General features: G+C 44.3%; 1 protein-coding gene across 1 annotated transcript; it reads left to right on the top strand.

The window, feature by feature from the left end:
• The first annotated feature begins 6696 nt into the window (after positions 1 to 6696).
• LOC121858207 (UDP-glycosyltransferase UGT5-like) lies at positions 6697 to 17370 on the top strand. The gene is made up of 8 exons (XM_042354425.1): positions 6697 to 6806; positions 8085 to 8265; positions 9476 to 9724; positions 10172 to 10402; positions 13751 to 13915; positions 14039 to 14261; positions 14403 to 14622; positions 15416 to 17370. The coding sequence occupies exons 2-8, from the start codon at positions 8086 to 8088 to the stop codon at positions 15690 to 15692; spliced, it is 1545 nt and encodes a 514-aa protein (XP_042210359.1). The 5' UTR covers positions 6697 to 6806; position 8085; the 3' UTR covers positions 15693 to 17370.
• The last annotated feature ends 10247 nt before the right edge of the window (positions 17371 to 27617 follow it).

Genomic DNA, 27617 nt, shown 5'->3' with positions numbered 1-27617 from the left:
AAAATGAGGCTGGTGTTGAGACGGTGACATATTGCTTGAGTCCACCACCAAGGCTGGCACGTGCTCTGCATCTCACCATCCTTAATATTTATGTTGAGTAATGCACTCGTCACCATTTTATAAAGACTTTAATTCATCTTGTAATAAACGAATTATTTACAAGTCCGTCAAAACCTTAGGAATAAATACCCTTGTGACGTCACGTGGAGTAAACCACCTGTACAGCTAATTACTGCGGCTCTCGTTATGTCTTCATACCCGACGGCTATTGCTGTAGTTAAGGCTGTTGATTTGTTAGAGGTAAATCATCAAATGGTTTTTTATGAGTTTTGTAGAACTTTGGCAGGTATGTCGAGAAAGAAGATTGGTCTGTACATCTCTGCATCGTGATGAGTGTATTATAGAACAGTTTCTCAAGACAGTCCAGGGGTTCATACAAAGGAGTGTTAGTTACAAGACTAGCGAGGTCATCCTAAAACTATATCTTGCGCTTGTGAGACCTCACTTGGATTACGCAGTTCAATTTTGGTTACCGTGTTACAAAATTAATATAGAATCCATTCAAAGAATTCAGGGGAGAATAACAAGACTAATCCTGGGCATTAGGAACCTTGAGTACAGTGCATCTTAATTTTCACTCCCCCGAGAGACGTAGAGTGAGGGGCGATATGATCGCGGTGTATAAATGGAAGTCAGAGCTAAACAAAGGTGACATTATATCATCATTATATCATCCAAATATCATCATTAACTCGAATACGTTGGATAGTTTCAAACATAGTGGGGAAATTTCTTGAATCAATTATAGCAAATCGCATGCGATCGCATTTAGAGAAAAGCAAATTAATCTACGACTCTCAACATGGGTTTACAAAGGAAAATCTTGTCTAACAAATCTGCTGACGTTTTTTAGGAAAGTCTTCGAGGTAGTAGATAATGACGAAAATTACGATGTTATTTACTTAGACGTTAACAAAGCATTTGACAGAGTACCGCATCAGAGGTTTCTGAGAAAAGTTAAGGCTCATGGCATCGAGGGGAAAGTTTTAAATTGGATAAAATCATGGCTCACAGAAAGAACGCAGAGGGTCAGCGTAGATGGTGTTAAATCTGAGTGGGGCTGTGTAACCAGAGGGGTTCCCCAGGGGTCAGTACTAGGTCCACTCTTGTTCATAATCTACATAAACGATCTAGATACTGGGAACAGCAGTGACATAAGCAAGTTTGCAGTTGACACCAAAATAGGGCGGCAGATTAATTCAGGGCAGGATGCAAATGCACTACAGGAGGATTTGAATAAACTGCAGGGGTGGTCAGAAAAATGGCAAATGAAATTCAACACCAGCAAGTGCAGCGTACTTAATATTGGAAGAACAAATACTTATAATGTATACAGCCTTAACAACATCAACCTAGAGAAGTCGACTTGTGAAAGAGACCTAGGGGTACTTGTAAGCCCGGACCTACGGCCTAGAAAACAGTGCGTTAATGTTCGAAATAAGGCAAACAGAGTATTGGGTTTTATATCTAGAAGTGTAAGTAACAAGAGTGCAGAGGTCTTATTGCAACTATATCTTGCGCTAGTCAGGCCACACCTCGATTATGCGGTTCAGTTCTGGTGCCCCTATTATAGAATGGATATAAATTCACTAGAGTCGGTGCAGCGAAGAATGACAAAAATGATTCCGGGACTTAGAAACCTTCCATATCAGGATAGGTTAAAGAAACTTAACTTGCATTCCCTAGAAAGACGAAGAATGCGGGGAGATATGATAGAAGTATTTAAGTGGGTGAAAGGAATCAATAAAGGGGATATAGATAAAGTTCTTATAATATCCGAGCAGGATAGGACTCGGAGCAACGGATTTAAGTTGGATAAGTTTAGGTTTAGGAGGGAGATAGGAAGAAACTGGTTCACAAATAGGGTGGTGAACGAGTGGAACAAGCTTTGCAACTTTGTAGTAAGTGCGGGAACTCTGGAAAGTTTCAAAAGGAGGCTAGATAGATTCATGGATGATAGAGAGTGGTAGTAACTCTCGACAGGAGCTGCCATGCACAGGTCAACCGGCCTATTGCAGACTCCTTATTTTCTTATGTTCTTTCTTATGTTCTTATGTCTTGTGTTGTGGTGGCGTGAGAATTATGATGAAAGTCACTTGTCAAATGGCCTCTTGTTCTTTGAGTAGAGTGACTGCCAGAAGTGAAACTGGGCCTCATAGACAGTGTGGACGAAACCTATTGTATATAAAGCCTTAAATATACGAGAGGGAAACATCGGTGGTACTGAACCTGACCGTCTTTATTTCCCCATTTGTAAAGTTAGGAGTATACTTAAAACTAGGTGAAACGGGGGACGAACTAGAGACTATTAGGACAGGAGGCGAGTGATGTAGCCCCTCTGCCACTGTATCCGCATTCCCTAGACTCTAGGTAATACGGATATCGTACATTGTACTCTAGGGCCTAGAGTACAATGTTATAATTATTTAAGTCTATGCAACAAGTCAGGACGATGCCTTAATCCTTTGAGTGCGGTGATCAGTTGCCTCGAGTGATATATTAATGTAACCCTGGGTTTAGTTCCTAATGCAGTACTGCATTTAGAAAAAAGTATAATATGGAAAGAAACTTTTAATACCAGATGATCTTCTTACTTCCATTTTCCTCGTAGTTGCATCATGGATCAAAAATTATAAATTGATAATTTCTTTCAGGATGAAGGAAGAGTGGCTGATGGTGGTGGTGGTGGTGTTGGGCGGTATTGACTGGGGGACGGGGTCGTTGCCGCCCCCTCCCAAGTCTTGTTTATTTCTTCTGTCGTAGTAATTGGCCAAGAGGGAGGAGAGGGTCTCGGTGCAGTATCTCTCCTCCTCGACGTCGACCAGAGCGCCCTGTAGGATTGATGTTGGCGTATTGTCTTGGTCGACGCCCCAACCCGTCACTAAACCTGTGTCCTTTGGGAAGACGTTATCTGTATTGTGATGGGTGTATCATAGAACAGTTTGTCAAGGCGGTTCAGGGGATGAAGCAAACAAGCTTAAGCTCAGTTAAAAATCCTGATGTTTACGTCAGGAGTCACGTTCTGTGAGGCACCAGAATTTAATAGAATCACGCACAGTACAGTCGAGAGAAAAACACAAACCTTCAAGTTGTTTTTTGGAATATATTAAGGTCGCCCAGATATAATAGCATTCACTGAAACATGGATCAACCTAGACTCACGTGAGTTACCTGTGGAATACCAAATTGCAGGTTACAAATTATTCCATACCGATAGGCAGATTAGGAAAGGAGGCGGAGTAGCAATCTATGTCAGGGATAATCTGAAGTGTGAAATAAATATGGAAATAAAATCTGAGCGGAATACAGAAACAATTTGGATAGAATTAATCGGCGGTCGGGAAAAATTAATCACAGGATTAATATATAGACCCCCCAATCTTGATAGAGTTAATGAGTGACGACATATTTGGGATGAAATGAGCAGGGCTTCCATACACAACAAAGTCTGTACAGTAGGCGATTTTAACCATGGCCAAATAGATTGGATTGACCTTACGGGTAACTCAGAATCGGAGGATTTTCTTGAAACGACCCAGGACTGTTTCCTAAGTCAACATATAATTGAACCCACCCGGGGTAATAATATGCGCGATTTAGTTCTGTCGAACCGAGAAAACCTCATTAGTAATGTCGAGGTAGGGAACGAACTTGCAAACAGCGATCACAAAGAAATTTGATTCCAGTTCGATTTTCAGGGCAGCCGTAAGGAAAATTCCACACAAGTCCCAGATTTCAGAAGGGCAAACTTTGATAGTTTGAAGAGGCAGTTGAGAGAAGGGGTATCACTCTTGGGGGTGAACTACTTGGACGTGACTGTTGAAACCGACCTGATAACGAGATTTGAGGTTGCCGGGTTCCAGGACAATTTATATAATGAGTTACTTAATGCACAAAGGCAGAACATACCATACAAAAAACTCAGATCATACAACAATGACCCTAAATGGATAAATAATTATTTAAAGAACATCATTGGCCAAAGGAAGGCTATAGGTAGAAGGATAAAGCATGGCGAAATTTACCTCCGGGATTATTATAAGGTATTGGCCGGTAGGGTTAAGACCGAGATAAGGAAAGCAAAGGGGAATAATGAGCTGAGGATAGCAAGGAAGGCGAAGACAAACCCCAAGGGATTGTATCAAATGTATCAAACTAAAACACGAGAAAAGATTGGACCAATACAGTCAGATACCGGCGAGCTAACTGGTAACGGTGGAGAAATGAGCAATAATCTGAATAAATATTTTTCAACAGTTTTCACCACCGAAAATTTACTCATGATACCCGAGGCACCGACTCTATTCGGAGATAGTGAAGAAAACAATTTAAGCGATATATTAGTGACTAGTAACGATGTTAGTAAGCAAATAGACAAACTAAAGCCTACTAAGTCACCTGGTCCCAATGAGATATTTGACAGAGTATTAAAGGAATGTAAGGAAGAGCTTAGCATGCCCTTAGCAAAGTTGTTTAACATGTCCTTAAAAACAGGTGTAGTACCAGAATCCTGGAGAATAGCGAATGTAATACCGATTTTCAAGAAGGGAGATAGATCACTATCCTCTAACTACAGTCCAATCAGTCTAATCAATTGTAGGCAAATTACTGGAAGCAATCATTTCAAACTCTATTCGAAACCACCTGGAGAAGCACAAATTGATCAATGATTCCCAGCATGGCTTCACAAGCAGGCGTTCATGTCTAACTAATCTATTAACATTCTTTTCATCAGTTTTCGAATCGGTGGATGATGGACACAATTATGATGTCTTATATCTTGACTTTAGCAAAGCCTTCGACAGAGTCCCCCACGAAAGACTAATAAGAAAGGTAGAAGCACATGGCATTAAAAGTAATATTCTAAAATGGATTAAGGCGTGGTTACAGGACAGGAAGCAGGGAATGAGTATTAACGACACTAAATCCCATTGGAGCAACGTCACAAGTGGAGTTCCCCAAGGCTCAGTACTTGGACCATTTTTATTTATTATATACATAAACGCCATAGATATCTGCATAGACAGCAACATAAGTAAATTTGCTGATGACACTAAATTAGGACGTGTAATTAAATCTGACGAGGACTCCGCAAAACTACAGGAAGCTCTAAACATATTTTTCGAATGGTCTGAAAAATGGCAGATGAAATTCAATGTGGACAAATGTAAAGTACTCAGTATAGGCGATGTAAACATTGAAACCAGTTACCAGATGAACAATGATGCCATTGAGAAATCCAACTGCGAGAGAGATTTAGGAGTAATGATAAGCAAGAATCTTAAGCCAGGTATACAATGTGTTTTTGCTCGTAACAAGGCTAATAAAGTACTTGGGTTCATACAAAGGAGTGTTAGTTACTAGACTAGCGAGGTCATCTTAAGATTATATTTTGCGCTTGTGAGACCTCACCTGGATTACGCAGTTCTGTTCTGGTCACCGTATTACAGAATGGATATAGAATCCTTGGAAAGAATCCAGAGGAGAATGACAATTCTAATCCCGGGCATTAGGAAACTTGAGTGCAGAGACAGGTTAAAGCATCTTAATTTGCACTCCCTCGAGAGACATAGAGCGAGGGGCGACATGATAGAGGTGTATAAATGGAAGTCAGGGCTAAACAAAGGGGACATTACAAAGGTACTCAAACTATCCAACCTGGAGCGAACTCGTAACAATGGTTTTAAATTAGACAAGTTTAGATTTAGGCGCGAAATAGGTAAACACTGGTTTGAAAACAGAGTAGTGGATGAATGGAACAAGTTACCAAATATCATCATTAACTCGAATACGCTGGATAGCTTCAAACATAGGTTGGATGCTTATATGAGCAATAGGGGTTGGGTCTTCTTGGGTGTAAATGGGACTGCCCAGTATGGGCCAATAGGCCCGCAGCAGTTTCCTCCATTCTTATGTTCTTATGTGTAAGGTGGCCGTGTGAGTCAGCTAACAGGGGCAGATAGATGGTCTAGTGACTCTAGTTTATAAACGTGTGTATCAGGATGACGTGGCTGATTGCTCAACACATATCCTCGTGCTGGTGGCTGGGTGAGGACAGAGAACAATGGTCTGGAGGGGGGGGGGTGATCAGGTGAGATTTCATCACTAATAACGACTTAAGACCTCCTCTGCTTCATATCATTAACTCGAATACGCTGGATAGCTTCAAACATAGGTTGGATGCTTATATGAGCAACAGGGGTTGGGTGTAAATGGGACTGCCCAGTATGGGCCAATAGGCCCGCAGCAGTTTCTTCCATTCTTTTGTTCTTTTGTTCTTATGTGTAGGGTGGCCGTGTGAGTCAGCAAACATGGGCAGATAGATGGCCTAGTGACTGTAGTTTATAAACGTGTGAATCAGGATGACGTGGGTGACTGCTCAACACATATCCTCGTGCTGGTGGTCAGGTGAGATTTCATCTCTCATAACGACGCAACACCTCCACAAACAAGTTCACTGCTTCATACCTCCTGACACGCCACTTTCCCCAGTCTGTTAGTTGCCCTGTAAAGCTCCCAGCAGCAGTGTTTATGCATCTGTCCTCTTCTCCACCATCCTCCTTTGAACCCACTACTTCACCATCATTTCTTTAACCACACATTTACGTTCCTGCTCCTTCCCCTCCCCCTCCCTCCTCCCCCCCCCATTCCTCCGCTTCGTGCTCTGGCCTCCGCCTCCCCAGTGAGGTCTGGCCACACTACCTTCGTATCCTGCGTAAGATCGAGTCGTTGCTGCTGCTGTTGAGGTAAGTGGAGATGGAAGGGAGACACTGTGACACTGTCCAAGTATCTGTCTCTCCTTCATTACCTGGTTCTTGGTTGTATTAGCTTTAATATCTAGAAGTGTAAGTAATAAGAGTGCAGAGGTCTTATTGCAACTATATCTTGCGCTGGTCAGGCCACACCTCGATTATGCGGTTCAGTTCCGATGCCCTTATAATAGAATGGATATCAATTCACTGGAGTCGGTGCAGCGAAGAATGACGAAAATGATTCCGGAACTTAGAAACCTTACCTATCAAGATAGGTTAAAGAAACTAAACTTGCATTCCCTAGAAAGACGAAGAGTGCGGGGAGATATGATAGAAGTATTTAAGTGGGTGAAAGGGATCAATAAAGGGGATATAGATAAAGTTCTTATAATATCCGAGCAGGATAGGACTCGGTGCAACGGATTTAAGTTGGATAAGTTTAGGTTTAGGAGGGAGATAGGAAGGAACTGGTTCACAAATAGGGTGGTGGACGGGTGAAACAAGCTTAGCAACTTTGTAGTAAGTGCTGGAACGCTGGTAAGTTTTAAAAAGGAGCTTGCTAGATTCATGGATGATAGAGAGTGGTAGTAACTCTCGACAGGAGCTGCCATGCACAGCCCAACCGGCCTATTGCAGACTACTTATTTTCTTATGTTCTTTCTTATGTTCTTATGTCTTGTGTTGTGGTGGCGTGAGAATTAAGATGCAAGTCACTTGTCAAATGGCCTCTTGTTCTTTGAGTAGAGTGACTGCCAGAAGTTAAACTGGGCCTCATAGACAGTGTGGACGAAACCTATTGTATATAAAGCCTTAAATATACGAGAGGGAAACATTTGTGGTACTGAACCTGACCGTCTTTTTTCCCCATCTGTAAAGTTAGGAGTCTACTTAAAACTAGGTGAACCGGGGGACGAACTAGAGACTATTAGGACAGGAGGCGAGTGATGTATCCCCTCTGCCACTATATCCGTATTCCCTAGACTCTAGGTAATACGGATATCGTACATTGTACTCTAGGGCCTTGAGTACAATGTTATCATTATTTAAGTCTATACAACAAGTTAGGACGATGCCTTAATTCTTTGAGTGCGGTGATCAGTTGCCTCGAGTGATATATTAATGTAACCCTGGGTTTAGTTCCTAATGCAGTACTGCATTTAGAAAAAAAGTATAATATGGAAAGAAACTTTTAATACCAGATGATCTTCTTACTTCCATTTTCCTCGTAGTTGCATCATGGATCAAAAATTATAAATTGATAATTTCTTTCAGGATGAAGGTAGTGTGGCTGATGGTGGTGGTGGTGGTGTTGGGCGGTATTGGCTGGGGGACGGGGTCGTTGCCGCCCCCTCCCAAGCCTTACAAGATCCTCATGGTGCTGCCCTTTTCCGCCTACAGCCACATGAGCATGTTAAAGCCCTTCGCCAAAGCTCTGGCTGACAGAGGTCACGAGGTAAGTAGGAACATAATCAAATCGACAGGAGATTAATCCGTAAGTGTTAGAAGTAGTTATGTGGTGTCCTGTGTACTGTCCGAGACCCACATCATGTTGTAGGGCAGTTATGTGGTGTCCTGTGTACTCTCCGAGACCCACATCATGTTGTAGGGCAGTTGCTATGTGGTGTCCTGTGTACTGTCCGAGACCCACATCGTGTTGTAAGGCAGTTGTTATGTGTACTATTTGAGACCCACATCATGTTGGTGTTGGGTCTTCCAGCTGTATGGTCTTCCAACTGTATGGTGTTCCAGCTGTATGGTCTTCCAACTGTATGGTCTTCCAACTGTATGGTCTTCCAGCTGTATGGTCTTCCAGCTGTATGGTCTTCCAGCTGTATGGTCTTCCAGCTGTATGGTCTTCCAGCTGTATGGTCTTCCAGCTGTATGGTCTTCCAACTGTATGGTCTTCCAGCTGTATGGGTCTTCCAGCTGTATGGTCTTCCAGCTGTATGGTCTTCCAGTGTATGGTCTTCCAGCTGTATGGTCTTCCAGCTGTACGGTCTTCCAACTGTATGGTCTTCCAGCTGTATGGTCTTCCAGCTGTATGGTCTTCCAGCTGTATGGTCTTCCAGCTGTACGGTCTTCCAACTGTATGGTCTTCCAGCTGTATGGTCTTCCAGCTGTACGGTCTTCCAACTGTATGGTCTTCCAGCTGTACGGTCTTCCAACTGTATGGTCTTCCAGCTGTATGGTCTTCCAGCTGTACGGTCTTCCAGCTGTATGGTCTTCCAACTGTATGGTCTTCCAGCTGTATGGTCTTCCAGCTGTATGGTCTTCCAACTGTATGGTGTTCCAGCTGTATGGTCTTCCAACTGTATGGTCTTCCAGCTGTATGGTCTTCCAGCTGTATGGTCTTCCAGCTGTATGGTCTTCCAGCTGTATGATCTTCCAACTGTATGGTCTTCCAGCTGTATGGTCTTCCAGCTGTATGGTCTTCCAGCTGTATGGTCTTCCAGCTGTATGGTCTTCCAGCTGTATGGTCTTCCAACTGTATGGTCTTCCAGCTGTATGGTCTTCCAGCTGTACGGTCTTCCAGCTGTATGGTCTTCCAGCTGTATGGTCTTCCAGTACTTGGGTCTAGTGCTGCAGTAAATGGCGGCTCGTCCTCTGCTTCTGCCTGGTTTATAAACAATTTTATAATGTCTCATTGAGCTCATATTTCCCAGGTGGTGATGCTGACTAACATGGCGCCCTCCCTCAAACACCAAAATATCCGGGAAGTGTTCCACGGGCTGACCAACATGTTCCAGAACAACACCGATCCATTCAGCTTAAGCAAGAAATTCCCCCTAAAGTTAATAGTGGACATGGCTGTGTTTATGACTCGTAACATCTACAACGTTCCTGAAGTGATGGAACTCTACCGCAGGAGGAAGGACTTTGATCTCATGGTTGTCGACGTTTTTTATAACGAGGTAACAAGACGAGGGTCACTTCTTTTTACACGAATTGATTAGTTTTGAGGATATGAGAAGCATGGTGGTCGCGCCAGTAGCTGTAGTTATTAATTACTATATTTTCAATCATTTACAGAGTATGATGTGATTGTTGTCTTTATCACGTGTTCATAAGGTACTTCACATCCCCTGTTCTGTTAATCATAAGGTATTTTAATAATGTAGTTTCAGAACCTCTTGAAAATTCTACTATTTGGATGGTTATCAAGTTATAATTGTTATAAAATGTTAATGTTAACCAGAGGACTTAAAAGAATAAAGGTTTTCTCTATTCAGCCCCCAATTTTTTTTTTTTTTTGTCTTGGATGTCGTTGTCTGGGTGAACGTTATGAGTTTATCTTTTACTGTGTGTGTGTGTGTGTGTGTGTGTCAGGACTCCCCACATAACTGTCCCCTCTCCTACAGATGATGTACCCTTTCGTACACGAGGTCCCCTTCATCACCTTCTGCCCCACCACTCTCCACGTCATACAGAGCGCCGTCCTGGGTAACCCTCTCAACCCGGCCCTCTACACTAACTTCAATGACAACTACCCACGACCCATGAGCCTCAGAGACAGGGTGGACAACTTACTCTCACAGGCAACGTTCTACAGCGGGATGAGGTTGAATTTATTTGCCGCTGTACAGGAGGAGGTAGAGTGTACACAGCTACTGAAATGGTGTGTGTGTGTGTGTGTGTGTGTGTGTGTGTGTGTGTGTGTGGGCGTGTGTGTGTGTGCTTGTGTGTGTGTGTGCTTGTGGGCGCGTGTGTGTGTGTGTGTGTGTGTGTGTATGTGTGTGTGTGTGTGCGCGTGTGTGGGCGTGTGGTGTGTGTGTGTGTGTGTGTGTGGGCGTGTGTGTATGTGTGTGTGTGGGGCGCGTGGCGTGTGTGTGTGTGTGTTTGGAGGCGTGTGTGTGTGTGTGTGTGTGTGTGTGTGTATGTGTGGGGGCGTGGAGGTGTATGTCTGTGTGTGTGTGTGTGTGTTTGTGTGTGTGTAGGCGTCTGTGTGTGTGTGTGTGTGTGGGCGCATGTGTGTGTGTGTGTGTGTGTGTATGGGCGTGTGTGTGTGTGTGGGGGCGCGTGTGTGTGTGTGTAGGCGCGTGTGTGGGACGCATGTGTGTGCGTGTGTGTGTATGGGCGTGTGGGGGCGTGTGGGGCGTGTGTGTGTGTGTGCGTGGGCGTGTACAATAATAATAATTAACGGTTTATTGAAAAAGTTCTGCAGCCCGAAGGCTGAAAATATACAACGGACATAAATGACTTATTACATACATTGGTGGTTTAACAAAAGCCTTCATTAGAGAAAGGTGAAGGAACATACAGTGAACATACAGATTAATGTAGGTGTTGAACAGCAAAGCAAACACGTAGTGTAGTAACTCCCTCCCAGATGGTGTTAGGAGGAACTCACGTGGTGTAGTAGTTCCCTCAGATGGTGTTATGAGGGACCTGGCGTGGTGTAGTAATTCCCTCGCAGATGGTGTTATGAGGGCCTCACGTGGTGTAGTAATTCCCTCACAGATGGTGTTATGAGGAGCCCGACGTGGTGTAGAAATTCCCTCACAGATGGTGTTATGAGGGGCATCACGTGGTGTAGTAATTCCCTCACAGATGGTGTTATGAGGGGCCTGACGTGGTGTAGTAATTCCCTCACAGATGGTGTTATGAGGGACCTCACGTGGTGTAGTAATTCCCTCACAGATGGTGTTATGAGGGACTTGATGTGGTGTAGTAATACCCTCACATATGGTGTTATGAGGGACATGTGGTGTAGTAATTACCTCACAGATTGTGTTATATGAGTGAGGTGTGGTCCCAGGCCTTCCTATCGTAGACGGATTAACACATCGCTGGTTGTTGTTGGGTCTCACGGGCCGTTATCACTGGGTACCTGGGACCTCGCTGTGTGAAGGTTAACTTGGGTACGACTGTTACTGTTGAGTTGTTCTCACTGACCTAAGCACTGTTCACCTCTGTTTAACACTGGTTCCGTTCCTTTCCTAAATGAAATTGTAACTTCTGGCGAGAACTTGTTGATATTCCGGTGGGGAGGAGGGTTCAGGGGAGGGGGTTGGTATGGGCCAACTTAACAGTTGACCTGGCTGCTCAGAGAGGAGCGCCAGGTATGTCTTGACCCTTCGGTGGTCAAGGATTTTATGTGTGTGTGTGTGTGTGTGTCTGTGTGGGCGCGTGCGTGTGTGTGTGTGTGTGTGTGTGTGTGTGCGTGGGCGCGGTGTGTGTGTGTGGGTGTGTGTGTGGGTGGACGCGTGTGCGCGTGTGTGTGTGCGTGTGTGTGTGTGTGTGTGTGTGTGTGTGGGCGCACGTGTGTGATTGTCTGTGTGGGTGCGTGCGTGTGTGGGCGCGTGTGTGTAATAATAATAATAATAATAATAATAATAAACGGTTTATTAATAGAGTTGCAGCCGGTGGCTGAAAATATACAGACTTACATTTGATTTAGATATAATGATATAATATGTATTGAATACATTTACAGGGCTGTACAGTACATAAATCAGGAGTTGTTTATTATTTTAACAATAGATGGGATGGTGCTGTTCTTGTATCTATCGGTGCGGGCTCTTATGAGCCGAATTTTGTTGTAGTGGCGGACTGCGCGAGTTGGGTGGGGGCTGCAGGTGGCGATGGCGAGGGTGGTGCAGTAGTCCACGGCCAAACCTTTCCAGTGCTTGGTGGTGGAGGTCACTGAGGGATGGCATTTCCAGGGTGGAGAGAGCGTTGGTGTAGCCGGAGTATTCTGCCCCGAGCATGATTCTGCAGGCCCTTTTCTGTACCTTCTCTAGCTGACGTTGTTGGGTGGAGTTGAGAGAAGACGACCAGGCTGGTGACGCATACGTTAGTTTGGGGAGAATAAAGGCTTTGTAGATGGTCCTCAGCTCTGGCGTGGGTGTCCCAAGTGATCTAAGTCTTCGTAGCATGTAGAGACGGTACGAGGCTGCCTTGACTGTGTTATTTACATGGGCCTTCCAGTCAAGTTTGTTGTCTATAGTTACACCCAGGAGTTTGGCAGACTGCACCAGCTGGAGAGGATGGGCACCCACTGTGACTGCTGGGGCTTGCACTGGAGTGGTGGCGGTATTGATGTGCATGACTACGGTTTTGGTGTGGTTGATGGTGACCTTGTTCTCCGTAGTCCATGCCTGTAGCCTGTGTGTGTGTCTGGGCCTGCGTGTGTGTGCGTGTGTGTGTGGGTGGTATGAGTTGAGGGTGTGACATCTCTCCTTCACTCTGACAGTCACCTCTCCAACATGATAACAGTCAACTTTCCTCTACTTCCTGTTGACTGTAGGAGAGAAAATTGTGACCAAGTCCCAGGATGCTGGTCTGACTTTCTGCCTCATTTACACATGATTGCAGGGTCTCAATTGTTTCTCTTCCTTTGACAACACAACAAACATATATTGTTTCTCACTATTAATCTTTTTTGGGGGTATTTATTTATGGTCCTTTATTATTATTATTATTATTATTATTATTATTATTATTATTATTATTATTATTATTATTATTATTATTATTATTATTATTATTATTATTATTATTATTTCGCCCCCGGGCCCTGATGTGGGTCATTGACCTGTGCCCTGGTGGGCACATTATACCACAAGTTATTCTGAAGATGCTACACTGTCAACTGTAGGTAAAGTTCCCTCAACCTGACCCACATGTAGAGATGTCTGATAACTTATCTGTAGTGATGACTCTGATAAGTTACCTGTAGTGACGACTGATAACTTCCCTGTAGTGAAGATTGATAATTTACCTGTAGTGAAGATTGATAATTTACCTGTAGTGATGATTGATAACTTACCTGTAGTGTTGTCTCTGATAACTTACCTGTAGTGACGTCCCTGATTACTTCCTCCAGCCAACGCCAGAGTTTGGGTCACCTTCCTTAACCCTAAGTGACCTCAAGTTACGTCTCTAAACAGCCTGTATTCACAATGTCTCCCAGTGATGCTTGTTTTAACTTTGTCCAGATTACGGCCAGATTTCCTCACCTGCCGCCGCTGGAGGAGATAGAACGTAACCAGAGTTTGTCTCTCATAAATTATCACTTCAGCCAAAACGAAGTAGTGCCCCTCCTGCCATCCCAGTTGGACGTCGCGGGTCTGCACTGTCACCCAGCTGAGCCTCTGTCTCAGGTGACGTCACTCATCATTCTTGATTCTAAAACATTGTTGCCTATCTGTCTCTTGTTCTGAGTCACTATTGTCAAAACAGATTCTGTGAGGCAATATGATCCACTTGATTGTAAACCTCCACAGAAGCTGGAGGCGTGGGTGGAGGGGGCGGGCGAGGCGGGTGTGGTGTACTTCAGCTTGGGGTCATTTACCAAGGGAGTGTTCATGCCCGTCCACTACCGAGACATGTTCCTCGCCGCCTTCGGGCAGCTGAAGCAACGCGTCATCTGGAAGTTTGAGGAGGAACTACAGGGGATACCTGACAATGTCCTCTTCGACACGTGGATACCACAGCAGGATGTCCTCGGTGTGTGTGTGTGTGTGTGTGTCTGTGTTTTAATACTCTTGTAATATCACCATATATAGTATGTGTCAAGTGTTGGATGATTAAACACCTTTATAATAACCTAACCTAACCCTCCCGTCTCTCTATCCTACCTTCATGTAGGTGATCCCAGAGTCAAAGTTTTCATCACCCAAGGAGGTCGCTTAAGCACACTGGAGGCTGTCTACCACTCCACGCCCATGGTAGCTCTTCCCATCGTGTTTGATCAGTTCAACAACGTTGCCAGGCTTACTGACGCTGGTCTCGCCATCGTGCTGTACTGGAAGGAACTATCTCCACAGCTCATCGTGGACACCGTCAGAGAAGTTATCAATAACCCCAAGTAAGATTTTATTATGATTGGTGACAAGATGTTGTATTTTATCTGTCTAAAGGTGGCGGCACACTGGGCACTTTTCCTTCCAACATGTTTGGCAAACACGATCCGGCCAGCAAAACAATGAGACGATTGCGTCACAATGGGATGAGTTGTTGTTACCGTTTTATGTATTATATTTAAATATTTTCCTTGGATATTCATCACCTATTATGAAGCTCATTTGAGCACTGACCCGGCCAGCAAGTCTTCCCGCCAAACCGTTGTCCATTTCTCGCAACAGCCGAAATCCTGCTGCTTGCTGGGCCGTCAGGCCAGCGGTCATCAAAATGGGCAACATATTGGGAGGAAAGTTCCTAGTCTGCCGCCGTCTTTAGTCTCTTTATTGTGGCAGCTGTCCTAACAAATTCCAACTTAATTTACTTATTATTGGGACCTAATCCTTTGTTTTCATTTTAGTTACAGAAGTAAAATTCTATCTAAAAGACATCTTTAAACTGGATAACAAATTTCAGTGGGTTTCTTATGATAAAAACATTGTTTTGGTGTAGAAGGTTTTGTCCTTCTTACTTCACCTTATGACTCCCATGTCTCATCCCTTCCTCAGGTAGGAATAAATATCAAGGAAAATACATCTTCTTGTATTATAAACTGAGGTAAATCTGTTGGTCATCTCTTGTCATTACAATAACATTAAGAAGTATCGTTTCCTCCAATAATCACAAAAATACATAGAATCATTGGTACCTTTAGACACACACTGTCCCTACCACTCCTAACAGTGAGCACCTCCTCACAGGTACACAGAGAGGATGAAGGAAGCCTCATTTTCCTTCCGTGACCGACCACTGACACCCCTAGACAAAGCTGTGTTCTGGAGCGAGTACGTCATCCGTCACCAAGGGGCCCCACAGCTCAGGTCCCCCGCTATTCATCTCTCCTGGGTGGAGTTCCTTATGCTGGATGTTCTGGTAGTGATACTCGTCACTGTTTTCATCATCATCGTCTCAATATGGTGTCTGCTGAAGAAGGTCTGGCGTAGACTCTTTGGCGGCGGGAAAGAAAAGGAGGAGTAACATGGTGTAGCTTCTCTGAGACGAGGTGGTGAGTGGAAATGACTGACTAAACTGTTCCCGGTTCGATTCCAGCAGCCTGTCATTGAGTGGGGCACCCCCACGGCCTGTCACTGAGTAGGGTGCCTCACGGCCTGTCACTGAATGGGGCACCCCACGGACTGTCACTGAGTGGTACTCCCCGCAGCCTGTCAGGGTGGGGCGCCCCACGGCCAGTCACTGAATGGAGCGCCCCGCGATCTGTCATAGAATGGTACTTCCCGCAGCCTGTCAAAGCGGGGCACTCCGTAGCCTGTCAGGCGGTGCTCTCCGCAGCTTGTCAGAGTGGAGCGCTCCACATCCTATCTGGGTGGGGCTCTCCGTCTCTTGCCAGAGTGGGGAGCTCGGAAACCTGTCGGAGAGGGGTCGCTCCATAGTCTCTCGGAGTGGGGCGCTCCACAGCCTATCTGGGTTGCGCGCTGCACAGTCTGTCAGGGTGGGGCGCTCCACAGCCTGTCAGGGTGGGGCGCTCCACAGCCTGTCAGAGTGGGGCGCTTCGCAGCCTATCACTGAGTGGGGCGCCCCACGGCCTGTCACTGAGTGGGGCGCCCCACGGCCTGTCACTGAGTGGGGCGCCCCACGGCCTGTCACTGAGTGGGGCGCCCCACGGCCTGTCACTGAGTGGGGCGCCCCACGGCCTGTCACTGAGTGGGGCGCCCCACGGCCTGTCACTGAGTGGGGCGCCCTACGGCCTGTCACTAAGTGGGGCGCCCTGCGGCCTGTCGCTGAGTGGGACACTCCAAGTTGAATAGATACTTAACTCAACAGTCAGGAACGGGAAAAGTTACACTGTCATCTTGTGTACTCTGCTCAAGACACTCACTTGTATAATTACTTGCATCAACGTCCTGGAAACTGTGAGAGACCTAAGAGTGAAGACTAACGGCATCCTGGGAACTGCTCCTCATAATGACCGTGTGACTTGTAACATATTTTCTGTAACTTTCTGTAAATTTTTCTCTCGGTAAAATAAGTCTCTCATGAGCAAGTCCTTGACCAACTCTTCTCAGGCGACTACAGTACTCAACTGATCTCTTATAAACTGATAAACATTCTAATAATAAAAAAAAATCACAAGACCGTAACATTCATAAACTTTTAGTAAATAAAAAACACAGTATATTACATAACAGAAATATAACTACACTATTTAACATTACAATAACAATTTCACATAAGAGCGAGATTCATAAACTGCTTTACGTACACTGTCGACTCGAATAAAGATGTCCGGCAAGGGTATCCCACACATGTTGGCGATGCTGACTCCCACAACATAGTGGGCACCAGTCTGAACCCTCCTGATCAGAGGCGCCCCTGTGTCGTCCTGGAACACGAGATGATGAAGATAATAATAATAATAGTTATAATAATAATAATAAATAATAATAACAATAGCCTATGGCAAGAGCCTAGGTGAATGACGTCATGGGCATAGCTGAGCTGATTGGCTGAGCCTGTGCCCCTTTTTTAAAGCGATCTGGTTTGTAAAGTGGAAGAGGAGAGACGTGTGCTGTCTGTGCAGGAAGTAGTAAATGTATCGGGGGTAAAATTTCTTGTTAGATATTATGCTGAGAGGCCCTGGTCCTTTGATTAATTTTTGTCAATTTTAACAAAACGTTTAAATAAATGTTAAAACGATTAAGTGTGTTTCAGTCTTCCTCGTTTATATGGAGTCGAAAGTTTGATGGAAAAAATAGAACTTTGAATGTATTTATGGGATGGAATGAGTAGTAAGCCAAGTATTCCATATTATTCATATTATTCTATTTATTATCCTTATTCTCTCTCTCCCTCTTCCTCCCCTATCTCCCTCTCCCCCTAGAGAGGGAGGCCAACTGCTAGGACCACTGCTAAGCACCACGTGGCAGAGTCTCTTACACCACACACAACAGATGATCCGTCGGGACTGAGAGCACAGAGGTAGTCGGTCAGATTAATCTTGTTTATTTCTTCTGTCGTAGTAATTGGCCAAGAGGGAGGAGAGGGTCTCGGTGCAGTATCTCTCCTCCTCGACGTCGACCAGAGCGCCCTGTAGGGTTGATGTTGGCGTATTGTCTTGGTCGACGCCCCAACCCGTCACTAAACCTGTGTCCTTTGGGAAGACGTTATCTGCGCGAGGGAGACAAAATATCCAGAGTGTGAAGAAAGTTTTTTAACCAGACAAACGTTCTTGTTCACCTGAAATAATATAACTGCAATATTTGAGTAATGTATATAGCGTGGATGATGATATCTGTAGCCTGACTGGTTGTGTGTGTGTGTGTGTGTGTGTGTGTGCTGATAATGAAAAAGCTTATAACACGACCCCTTCCTCCTGCACCACCATACTCACAGTTGACAGGTAGACAAACAGGCCTGATGGTGGGGACGAAGTGTACAGGTGTGGTTCACGTGAGGACAGCGAGGTTGTGTCTGCTGTAGTACTCGTCGAAGGTCAGAGGGAAGATGACTTTAGAGACGCTGCTGGTGAAGTGGAGCGTCTCATCCGTTTTGCTGTAGTCGCGGTCACCCATCACGGCCCTCACCTCACCCACCTCCGTTGACACAGAATGGAATTAACGACAGCACCACCCTCAAGATACCTGGGTCCTGGTACAGTTACAGACTTATCATTCTTCACGTGACGCCCCTGACTCCACACATCATAGTGCGAAGTAAAGTGATGAGCTTCTGAACAGTGTCTTTCGATTTCTTTATAGTTAACATGGTTGAAATTATCCCTATACCAAGAGCAAGAAAGGAAAAACAAGGCTCAGATTGGTAAAGTCACATTTTCTATACTGTATCGTGTTCGTTGATTACGTTGGTCAAGGTGTTATTAATATCATTGAGGAGAAGGTTCACACACTCACGCTGCATATGGCAGGAAGCAAGAGGCTGATGTGAAAACGTGGGTGTGGTCGAGCAGGACGCCACTACAGGGGATGAGCTGGGCAGACGACCCTCCATCCACTACCTCCAGCTGCGAGGAGTCCACCTGTCTCTCGATCAACACCTGTTATATAGAGTTTCTTAATTACCTTGACTGGTGGTGACAGATTGATTGTAATTGCTTTTTGTGTGTGTGTGTGTGTGTGTGTGTCTGTGAGTGTGTTTTGACAAGTTGTAAAAGATTACTACAGGATGTCTCTCACCTCTTCGTAGTGTGATTAACTTCTGTCATCTCCTTATAACTTGACCTGAGTGAAGGTAACTGACGCTACCTTGATAATTGTGTTTAATGTGATGTCTTATATTATAGACGCCTACAGTTGTCTGCCTCTTGATCTATCTGAGTCGGAGGGAAATCAGAAAAGTTGGTATGGTAACGTATCATCCAGGGCCACTCCCCGACACACGTCTCCTCCCCCATGAGGCGCTGCTGCTGCTGCTGGTGCTGGTGACGGCCAATTCCATTAAAATGAATTTATATTATTTGAATTAGTTAATTTTACCGCCACACCACCCCGTCAAGAACTGTACTGCAGTGTCCTTCGGGACTAATTTTTTTAACTCTGGTTGAAACACGACGACCCTCTTCAACGGCAGAAGGTGTTTAGAACTGCGGGCGTTTGTCTCTCCAATGCTTGTCCAGTCGGCTCTCGTTGACCAGCACATTGAGATGAGAGAAAGAGAACGCTGCCTGCTCCTTGTTAAATAATATAAACACTCTTGTATAGTTTATTTTATAAAGTAGATTTTTTTTAAGCACAACAACGAACTTTCCAGCAGTTAAAAACGACTAGTGAACAATTGGAACAGCGTACAGCACAAGAACAGCTGAGAGAGTTCTTGCTGCACTTCACCCCAAAAAATTACTCAAGATAAAAAACAATAAGATCTTGGGCAGAAATCTACCTTATTCATACAGCTGGAACGGTTATAAAAAGATGTTTGTGTTGTGCGTCGCTGGTTATCTGGGCGGTGGCAGGAGACTGTGGTCCGGCGGAGGTACACGGAGTAGACACACAGACACACTCACACAGGCACACTCACACAGACACACTCACACAGACACACTCACACAGACACACTCACTTAGGGGACGAGATGTCAGGTGAGATATAAGGACAATTAGCACATTAGTCACGATGAGCTGGTCATTATCGTAAAAATAATCGTATGTGTTTTTCAGAAAGAACTTTAATGTTGGCTAAGAAGCTAATATAGCGAGGAGAATCCATCCAGCCAGCCAGCCATTCATCCAGCCAGCCAGCCAGCCATTCATCCATCCATCCCTCCAGCCAGCCATCCATTCATCCATCCATCCATCCATCCAGCCATCCATCCATCCATCCATCCCTCCCTCCAGCCAGCCATCCATTCATCCATCCATCCATCCATCCAGCCATCCATCCATTCATCCATCCCTCCCTCCAGCCAGCCAGCCATTCATCCATCCATCCAGCCAGCCAGCCAGCCATTCATCCATCCATCCATCCAGCCAACCAGCCATCCATTCATCCATCTCCAGCCAGCCATCCATCCATCCATCCATCCCTCCCTCCAGCCAGCCATCCATTCATCCATCCATCTATCCAGCCAGCCATCCATTCATCCATCCATCCCTCCCTCCAGCCATTCATCCATCCAGCCAGCCATCCATCCATCCATCCATCCATCCATCCATCCATCCAGCCAACCAGCCATTCATCCATCCATCTATCCAGCCAGCCATCCATTCATCCATCCATCTATCCAGCCAGCCATCCATTCATCCATTCATCCCTCCCTCCAGCCATTCATCCATCCATCCAGCCAGCCAGCCATCCATCCATCCATCCATCCATCCATCCATCCATCCATCCATCCAGCCAGACTAATAGAAGCACCACCTTATTCATACGAGGATTTTATTCCAAACATCAATAACTTTTACTGATGGGAGGCAGTGTGTCACCACTATGGAGAGTTAAAACCAACGTCTGGTGACAGTAGAGGAGGAACGGTTAGCAGCCCTGACTGTGTTTAATGAAGAATATCAACTACAGGACACAGATGTGGTTGAAGATAGCTCTAGTCAGAAGCATACAAGACGCATGCTCACCAGGTCAGTAAGGTTTATTAGTATTTCTTTGTTATTATTATTGCTTCAAGTACTTTCAGAGACGAAGTGTAGTTAACTTTGATTGTAAAATTATAAATAAAAGGTTTGAAATATGCTACAATTACTATTGTAGGAGATAAACCGTTTTCTCACAAACTTAATGGGATTTTTTATTGATAATGTAATAGTGACGATTGACAAATATTATTTCAAAGATTTTCATAACAATAAAAAAAAGATCATCTCGAGCTCTTTGGCATTAAACCTCACCGTACTTATCATAATTGTTACCTTCACTATCTGAGAATACTCCACAAACATTTTAAAAACCTGTTTTCACCCCTGTACTCTTTGTAGTGTAAAAAAAAAGCTTTGATAAGGTAAATGATATATAAAATAGTTATTCCTTTATTATTTACATATTCTTCTATAAGTTACTCAAAGAAAATTTTTAGGGATAACATATTTAAAATTTACTCGTCGTTAATAGGCAATATGCGTGTCTCATCTCATGATATACGACTTGTATAATTACTATTGTTATTTAAAATAATAAATAGCATAGAGGAAGGAACAATCCTTGAGCTCGAGGCAATAGTAACGGGGAATTTTCGTCAAGCGAGAAGGATTAAACCGGTTTAGTAACTCTCGCCTCAGCTGTACCAGAAATGACTTTACGATGCCTTTGAAAACTCTCTCCTGACTGTACCGCACCTTGCTTGTCGCTATATACGGAAGGATGGCACCTATCTGACTAATGTAAGCTCAGGGCAGTCGAATTATTGAGAAAAAGACCGAAGATCGTGACCGTATTGTAACAAATCATCAAAAACCAATAACAATGTGACAACAAGCAGACAATGCATAGCCCTATTGTTCTAATTTTGGTAATATTTTTAGTCTTCCCATCTACCTGTTTATGTCTCTCATCATCGCTTCGAGACATGATGATGATGAGGCACAGACACACTACGGCGCTGCCAAATTAAGTCGGAAGAATGATGGCTCTAGAAAGAGTGAATCATAAACCAGGCTGTTGAGCTAACCTTGGGGGATGACGTCATGGAGGGGGCGGAGTTATATTAAACAGCTTAGCCACACCCACCTCCTGCTACCTCATAGTGACCCTCGCTGGGACTGCCAGGACCCAGGAATCGTTCTGGGGAACACAACAACAACCCGATTTATGTTGTACTGTTCAAAAGCTCATCATTCCAGCGGAGTCACTGTGTGTGTGGGGAGAGAGAGAGAGCGACAGGAAAGAAGTAGCGAAAACTGAATGATAAATTATTCGTGTTTGTTTCGTTGATCGTAAGGCCGTCGTGAGTGTTTTAGATTAATAATATTGATGTTTGGTTGTCTTAATTGATAAAGAAAGTTAACTTTAGCACTATAATGAGGCAGAGTCTTTTTAATGGGTTTTATTGGGTCTTATTAAGTCTTTACTTATTAATGTTAAAGAGTCTCAGTTCCTTTAATGTATCAACGTACTAATAGATTCATTCCTTATGGTTAGGTTAGGTTAGACTGAGGCCTATTATGACAGGACAGTTCTCGTGTCCCAATTTTAGTCACACATCACACAGGTGTTGGCTAAAAGATAATTATTTCTAACTCTAAGAAATAATATGACGATCGCCAAAGTGGAGATATAAAGTTATTATTTGTTTTAATTTGGGATGGTTGGTTGTTGTACAGGCGAGGTAGAGTAAGGAGTGGTGGGTGTGTACATGGGTGTTGGTAGCGGCTGGTGGAGGGAAACTGGCCTGACTGACTGAGAAGGTAAATTAATAATAAAAGCTTATCGCACGTCTGTTATCAATGGCTTACGTTTGATTATAAAATGTGAGAAAATAGAAGTATTTCCTCGTAACCTCTTCACTACAGCGAGGCCTCTCAACCTCTTCACTATAGGGAGGCCTCTTAACCTCTTCACTACAGGGAGGCCTCTTAACCTCTTCACTACAGGGAGGCCACTTAGTCTCTTCACTATAGGGAGGCCTCTTAACCTCTTCACTACAGGGAGGCCTCTTAACCTCTTCACTACAGGGAGGCCTCTTAGTATCTTCACTATAGGGAGGCCTCTTAACCTCTTCACTACAGGGAGGCCTCTTAACCTCTTCACTACAGGGAGGCCATTTTTAACGTTTATTTAGCTAATGTAAGATGATTTTATTCAGCTTAGAAGGGGACCCCGTACATAAGGTATAAAATTCTCGACTTAAGAATCTAAGTCACCTTGACATTCTCATCTCTTGACTTAAACAAGATAACAACCTCATAACTCTTCATTACAACAACATAAAAAGTTACCGACGACATCTACACACAGTGAAACCTCTATTTAACGGCCTATATGGAGAGGAATGTCCGTTATATCGAGGGTAGTTAGATGTGAAACCTCCATCTAATGAACTGTAGATATATGAAAGTCCTTTATATCGAGGGTCCGTCTAAAGGATTATATGGAGAGAGAAATCCGTTATATTGAGGTTTCATTGTACGCAAATCCAGTAGGTGGATTTTAGGTACCACGACACTTTCTGAATATGACATCCAATAAGAAATTCTTCATCGAAAAGGAATGAAAAGTAAACATCGCCATGACACACACACACACACACACACACATCCAGCTCAATACAATACGTGTCGGGAAGAGTGAGGCCTGGGGGGGGGGGTGGGCCACTTGAAGGTGCAGACAGGTGTGAGGTGAGGCACAACACCCGCCGTCAGTAGATCTGGGTCACACGAGCTCCTGTCGAGGCACCTTAACATATTTGCCAGTAAAATGTGTTTGATTTTACTGTTTCCTTCCGTTTAAGTCTGTCTGTCTCTATCTTACTCTCCATTCTTATTTATCTCTCGTTCCTCGTCTCCCCGTTTTTCATATCTAATTAATGTAGTTTCTCATCTGTCCATCTGTCTAACTGGTTGTCAGTCTATATTTTACTCTCTCTTATCTTCCTGTTTCTCTTTCTCAACTTCAATAACAAAATAGCGTCTGTTTTCAACGTAACTAGCTGGTATATCATCCCGCCATTACCACGAACAGAATAGTTGTCAAAGAAAACGGTAGAGGTAGAAAGATAACGTGAAGGGTAGACTTATGTATACAGTATTGCGATGATATGACTGAGAATAACGGAATGAGGAGAGTTATAAAGTCACGTACTATCTCTCTCTATCTCTATTATATGCTGAGAGAGAGAGAGAGAGTAGCAATATTCGTGGATGAGCATTTTTTTTTTACTTTTTTACACCTTGGGGACTCAGAACTGACGTGATATGAGTTGTCGTTGTTTGAGCTACTCTGAAAAGATTTCTCCAATTGCGTCAATTCATGGGTCACAGGTGTCGACTACAAAGGTGAAAATATGAGGAAATGTCTCTTATATTTCCTCGTCCACTGTTAATGATTTATAGAGACGCATGGGTAAGGAGCAGGCGATGATAAGAGGAGGAAGGTGGAGTTTAAATTAATGCTGTGGCGAAACTCAGAACATAACTTTCTATGTTCGTCTTTGTCTCTTGCTATGTTTTTGTCTTTCTATTTGTCTCTCACTCTTTTGTTTCCGACGATCTCTCTCTCTCTCTCTCTCAGAACCACCCACCCAACACCATGTAGTAGTCATATCTTTCAATAATTTAAGAGAAAAAAACAATCGGAAATTGGAAGCGAAACGAGAATAAGTCCGCCAAACATAAACTCGTGTGTGTGTGTGTAATAATAATAATAATAATAATTAACGGTTTATTGAAAAAGTTCTGCAGCCCGAAGGCTGAAAATATACATTGGGCATAAATGACTTATTACATACATTGGTGGTTTAACAAAAGCCTTCATTAGAGAAAGGTAAAGGAACATACAGTGAACATACAGATTAATGTAGGTGTTGAACAGCAAACACGCAGTGCAGTAACTCCCTCCCAGATGGTGTTAGGAGGGACCCCACGTGGTGTAGCAGCTCCCTCACAGATGGTGTTATGAGGGGCCCCACGTGGTGTAGCAATTCCCTCACAGATGGTGTTATGAGGGGCCCCACGTGGTGTAGCAATTCCCTCACAGATGGTGTTATGCGGGGCCTCACGTGGTGCAGTAATTCCCTCACAGATGGTGTTATGAGGGGCCTCACGTGGTGTAGTAATTCCCTCACAGATGGTGTTAAGAGGGGCCCCACGTGGTGTAGTAATTCCCTCACAGATGGTGTTATGAGGGGCCTCACGTGGTGTAGTAATACCCTCACAGATGGTGTTATGAGGGGCCTCACGTGGTGCAGTAATTCCCTCACAGATGGTGTTATGAGGGACCTCACGTGGTGTAGTAGTTCCCTCACAGACGGTGTTCTATGAGTGAGGTGTGGTCCCAGGCCTTCCTATCGTAGACTGATTAACACATCGCTGGTGGTTGGGTCGGGCCGTTATCACTGGGTACCTGGGACCTCACTGTGTGAAGGTCAACCTGGGTACCACTGTCACTGTTGAGCTGTTCCCACTGACTCAAGCACTGTTCACCACTGTTCACCTCCGCTCAACACTGGTTCCATTCCTTTCCTAAATGAAATTGTAACTTCTGGCGTGAACTTGTTGATATTCCGGTGGGGAGGAGGGTTCAGGGGAGGGGGTTGGTATGGGCCAACTTAACAGTTGACCCGGCTGCTCGGAGAGGAGCGCCAGGTACGTCTTGACCCTTCGGTGGTCAAGGATGTGTGTGTGTGTGTGTGTGTGTGTGTGTGTGTGTGTGTGTATAGAACAATTTCAGGAATTTTATCTATTTCTGTGTTAGGTTAGGTTAGGTTAGGTTAGGTTAGGTTAGCGTTAGGGTGAATAAACTTCAGGTGGTTGAGGTTAACAGGTGGGAAAGTCAGTAATGTTTATCAGGTAATAGACTAATGACAGGTGTGTGTCTAGAGGGAAAGTGTTGTGAGTGGCGGAAGGACCACAGGCCCTGGGGAAGTGATTTGAGGAAAGGTAACGAGAATGGGACCCGGACCAAGGAACTACAGGTAGACAGGTAAATGAACGTGAGGTGTACTGATCACCTGACGAAGTTGATGATTACCTGTACTACACAACACGTTCACGATGATAACAGGAACGTATAGTAAAGATTTGAGAGAGGAAGTGTGTTGGTGAGGTGTGAGTGTGTTGGTGAGGTGTGAGTGTGTTGGTAAGAGGAGGGAGTGTGTTGGTGAGGTGTGAGTGTGTTGGTGAGGTGTGAGTGTGTTGGTAAGAGGAGGGAGTGTGTTGGTGAGGTGTGAGTGTGTTGGTGAGAGGAGGGAGTGTGTTGGTGAGAGGAGAGAGTGTGTTGGTGAGGTGTGAGTGTGTTGGTGAGAGGAGGGAGTGTGTTGGTGAGAGGAGGGAGTGTGTTGGTGAGAGATATGTGACCCTGAACTATCCTAATCCAGACTAAATTAACCTAACCTAACCCCTCCTCCCCCTGATAGGTGACTAATCTTCAGGTGACTCCCTAATCATTAATCATTCTAGAAAAAAAAATCCCCTAACGAATTACAAAGTTACATGAATCTTCGCCTTTAGTCGAGTAAAGTTTTGTGATCAATGAGTAAAAACTTAAAATTACCCCAAAAAACGCCGCAGAAGACGTAATGGCGGAGGCGTAACTCTGGGCTGGTGGCTGACCGTGACACTCCACTCTTGTACGCGTCGGAAATTGCGCGAAATCATCTAATCCACTGTAATGCCGGATGGGGGCGACGCCTTACACTACCAGGGTAATTTCTCTACGATCTGGTGATTTCACATATATTTCCCGAGGTACTGTTGGCTACTAAAGTCCATTCGCCTCTCCCCCTGAATCACGAACCTCCTGAGAGTATTAATCTAATGAATCCGAAGCCTTTATGGACAGAATAATGTATAAGCTTACTGCTTTGGGTTCACGAGTCTCAATCTCTCGAGGGTTCGTGGTTGAGAGGTGAACTGACTTTAGTAGTTAACTGTACATAAAGCTAGAATTAATATCGTAAAGAAGACTGAATGTTTGTAGGTAGATGTAAAGGAACATTTAAGACGAAGAAAAACAAAGAAAATACAAAGACAATGAGGAATAACGAAGAAAAACGAGGAAAAGAAAGCCATATTGACGTTAAGTTAGAGGTGTGTTCTGAAGGTGATATTATCTTCAGGTAAGTGGTGATCATACCTGCTCCAAAATATACTACAACACGACTTTGTGGCTGATGCATATAAGTACAACACCAGAGTGAAAATTAGAGGGAAAGTTGGTGGCGGGAGGGAAAGGGGTGGGAGGAAGGGGGAGGGAGGAAAGGTGTCCTATTTGTGAGTGATGAGAGAGAGAGAGTGGGAGAGATAAAAAAAGAGAGAGAGAGAGAGAGAGAGAGAGAGAGAGAGAGAGAGAGAGAGAGAGAGAGAGATAAAAAGAGAGAGAGATATACACACACTTCTTTTAGCATCCAAACCCCCTCTCGGCAGACTCCCGTCCCCAGACTGTCAATATGTGAAAAACAAAAGAACGTCAACTGAGACATATAATCGCATTCCCACTTCATATAACAGTGTGAGGACGCCAGCTGCAGGCTCCGAGTGGCTAACAATACCTCTACCGTCTTGCGGTGTTGGAGGGAGAAAGCGAACGCGTCTGTTGCAGTGAAATTTGGCTTGAAGTGAGTTTTTAACTATTTCCTGCGTCTGACTGTGGTTTTTCATTGTGATTTGTTTTTACTGGTTATATATAGACCATAGTCGATTAAATCAACTGGATGTGATAATACACTAGAGTTTAGTGTAAATATTTAGATCATTTCTCAAAAGGATGTCAACTTAGATGCGAAATTTTATCCTTTTATCAGCTCAGATTGCGGTATGTGGCAGCTTAC

This window comes from Homarus americanus, unplaced genomic scaffold (genome assembly GCF_018991925.1).
Source record: "Homarus americanus isolate GMGI-L3 unplaced genomic scaffold, GMGI_Hamer_2.0 scaffold57980, whole genome shotgun sequence".
In the NCBI taxonomy this organism is placed as follows: Eukaryota; Metazoa; Arthropoda; class Malacostraca; order Decapoda; family Nephropidae; genus Homarus; species Homarus americanus.
This window is presented reverse-complemented; position numbering and strand designations above follow the sequence as displayed.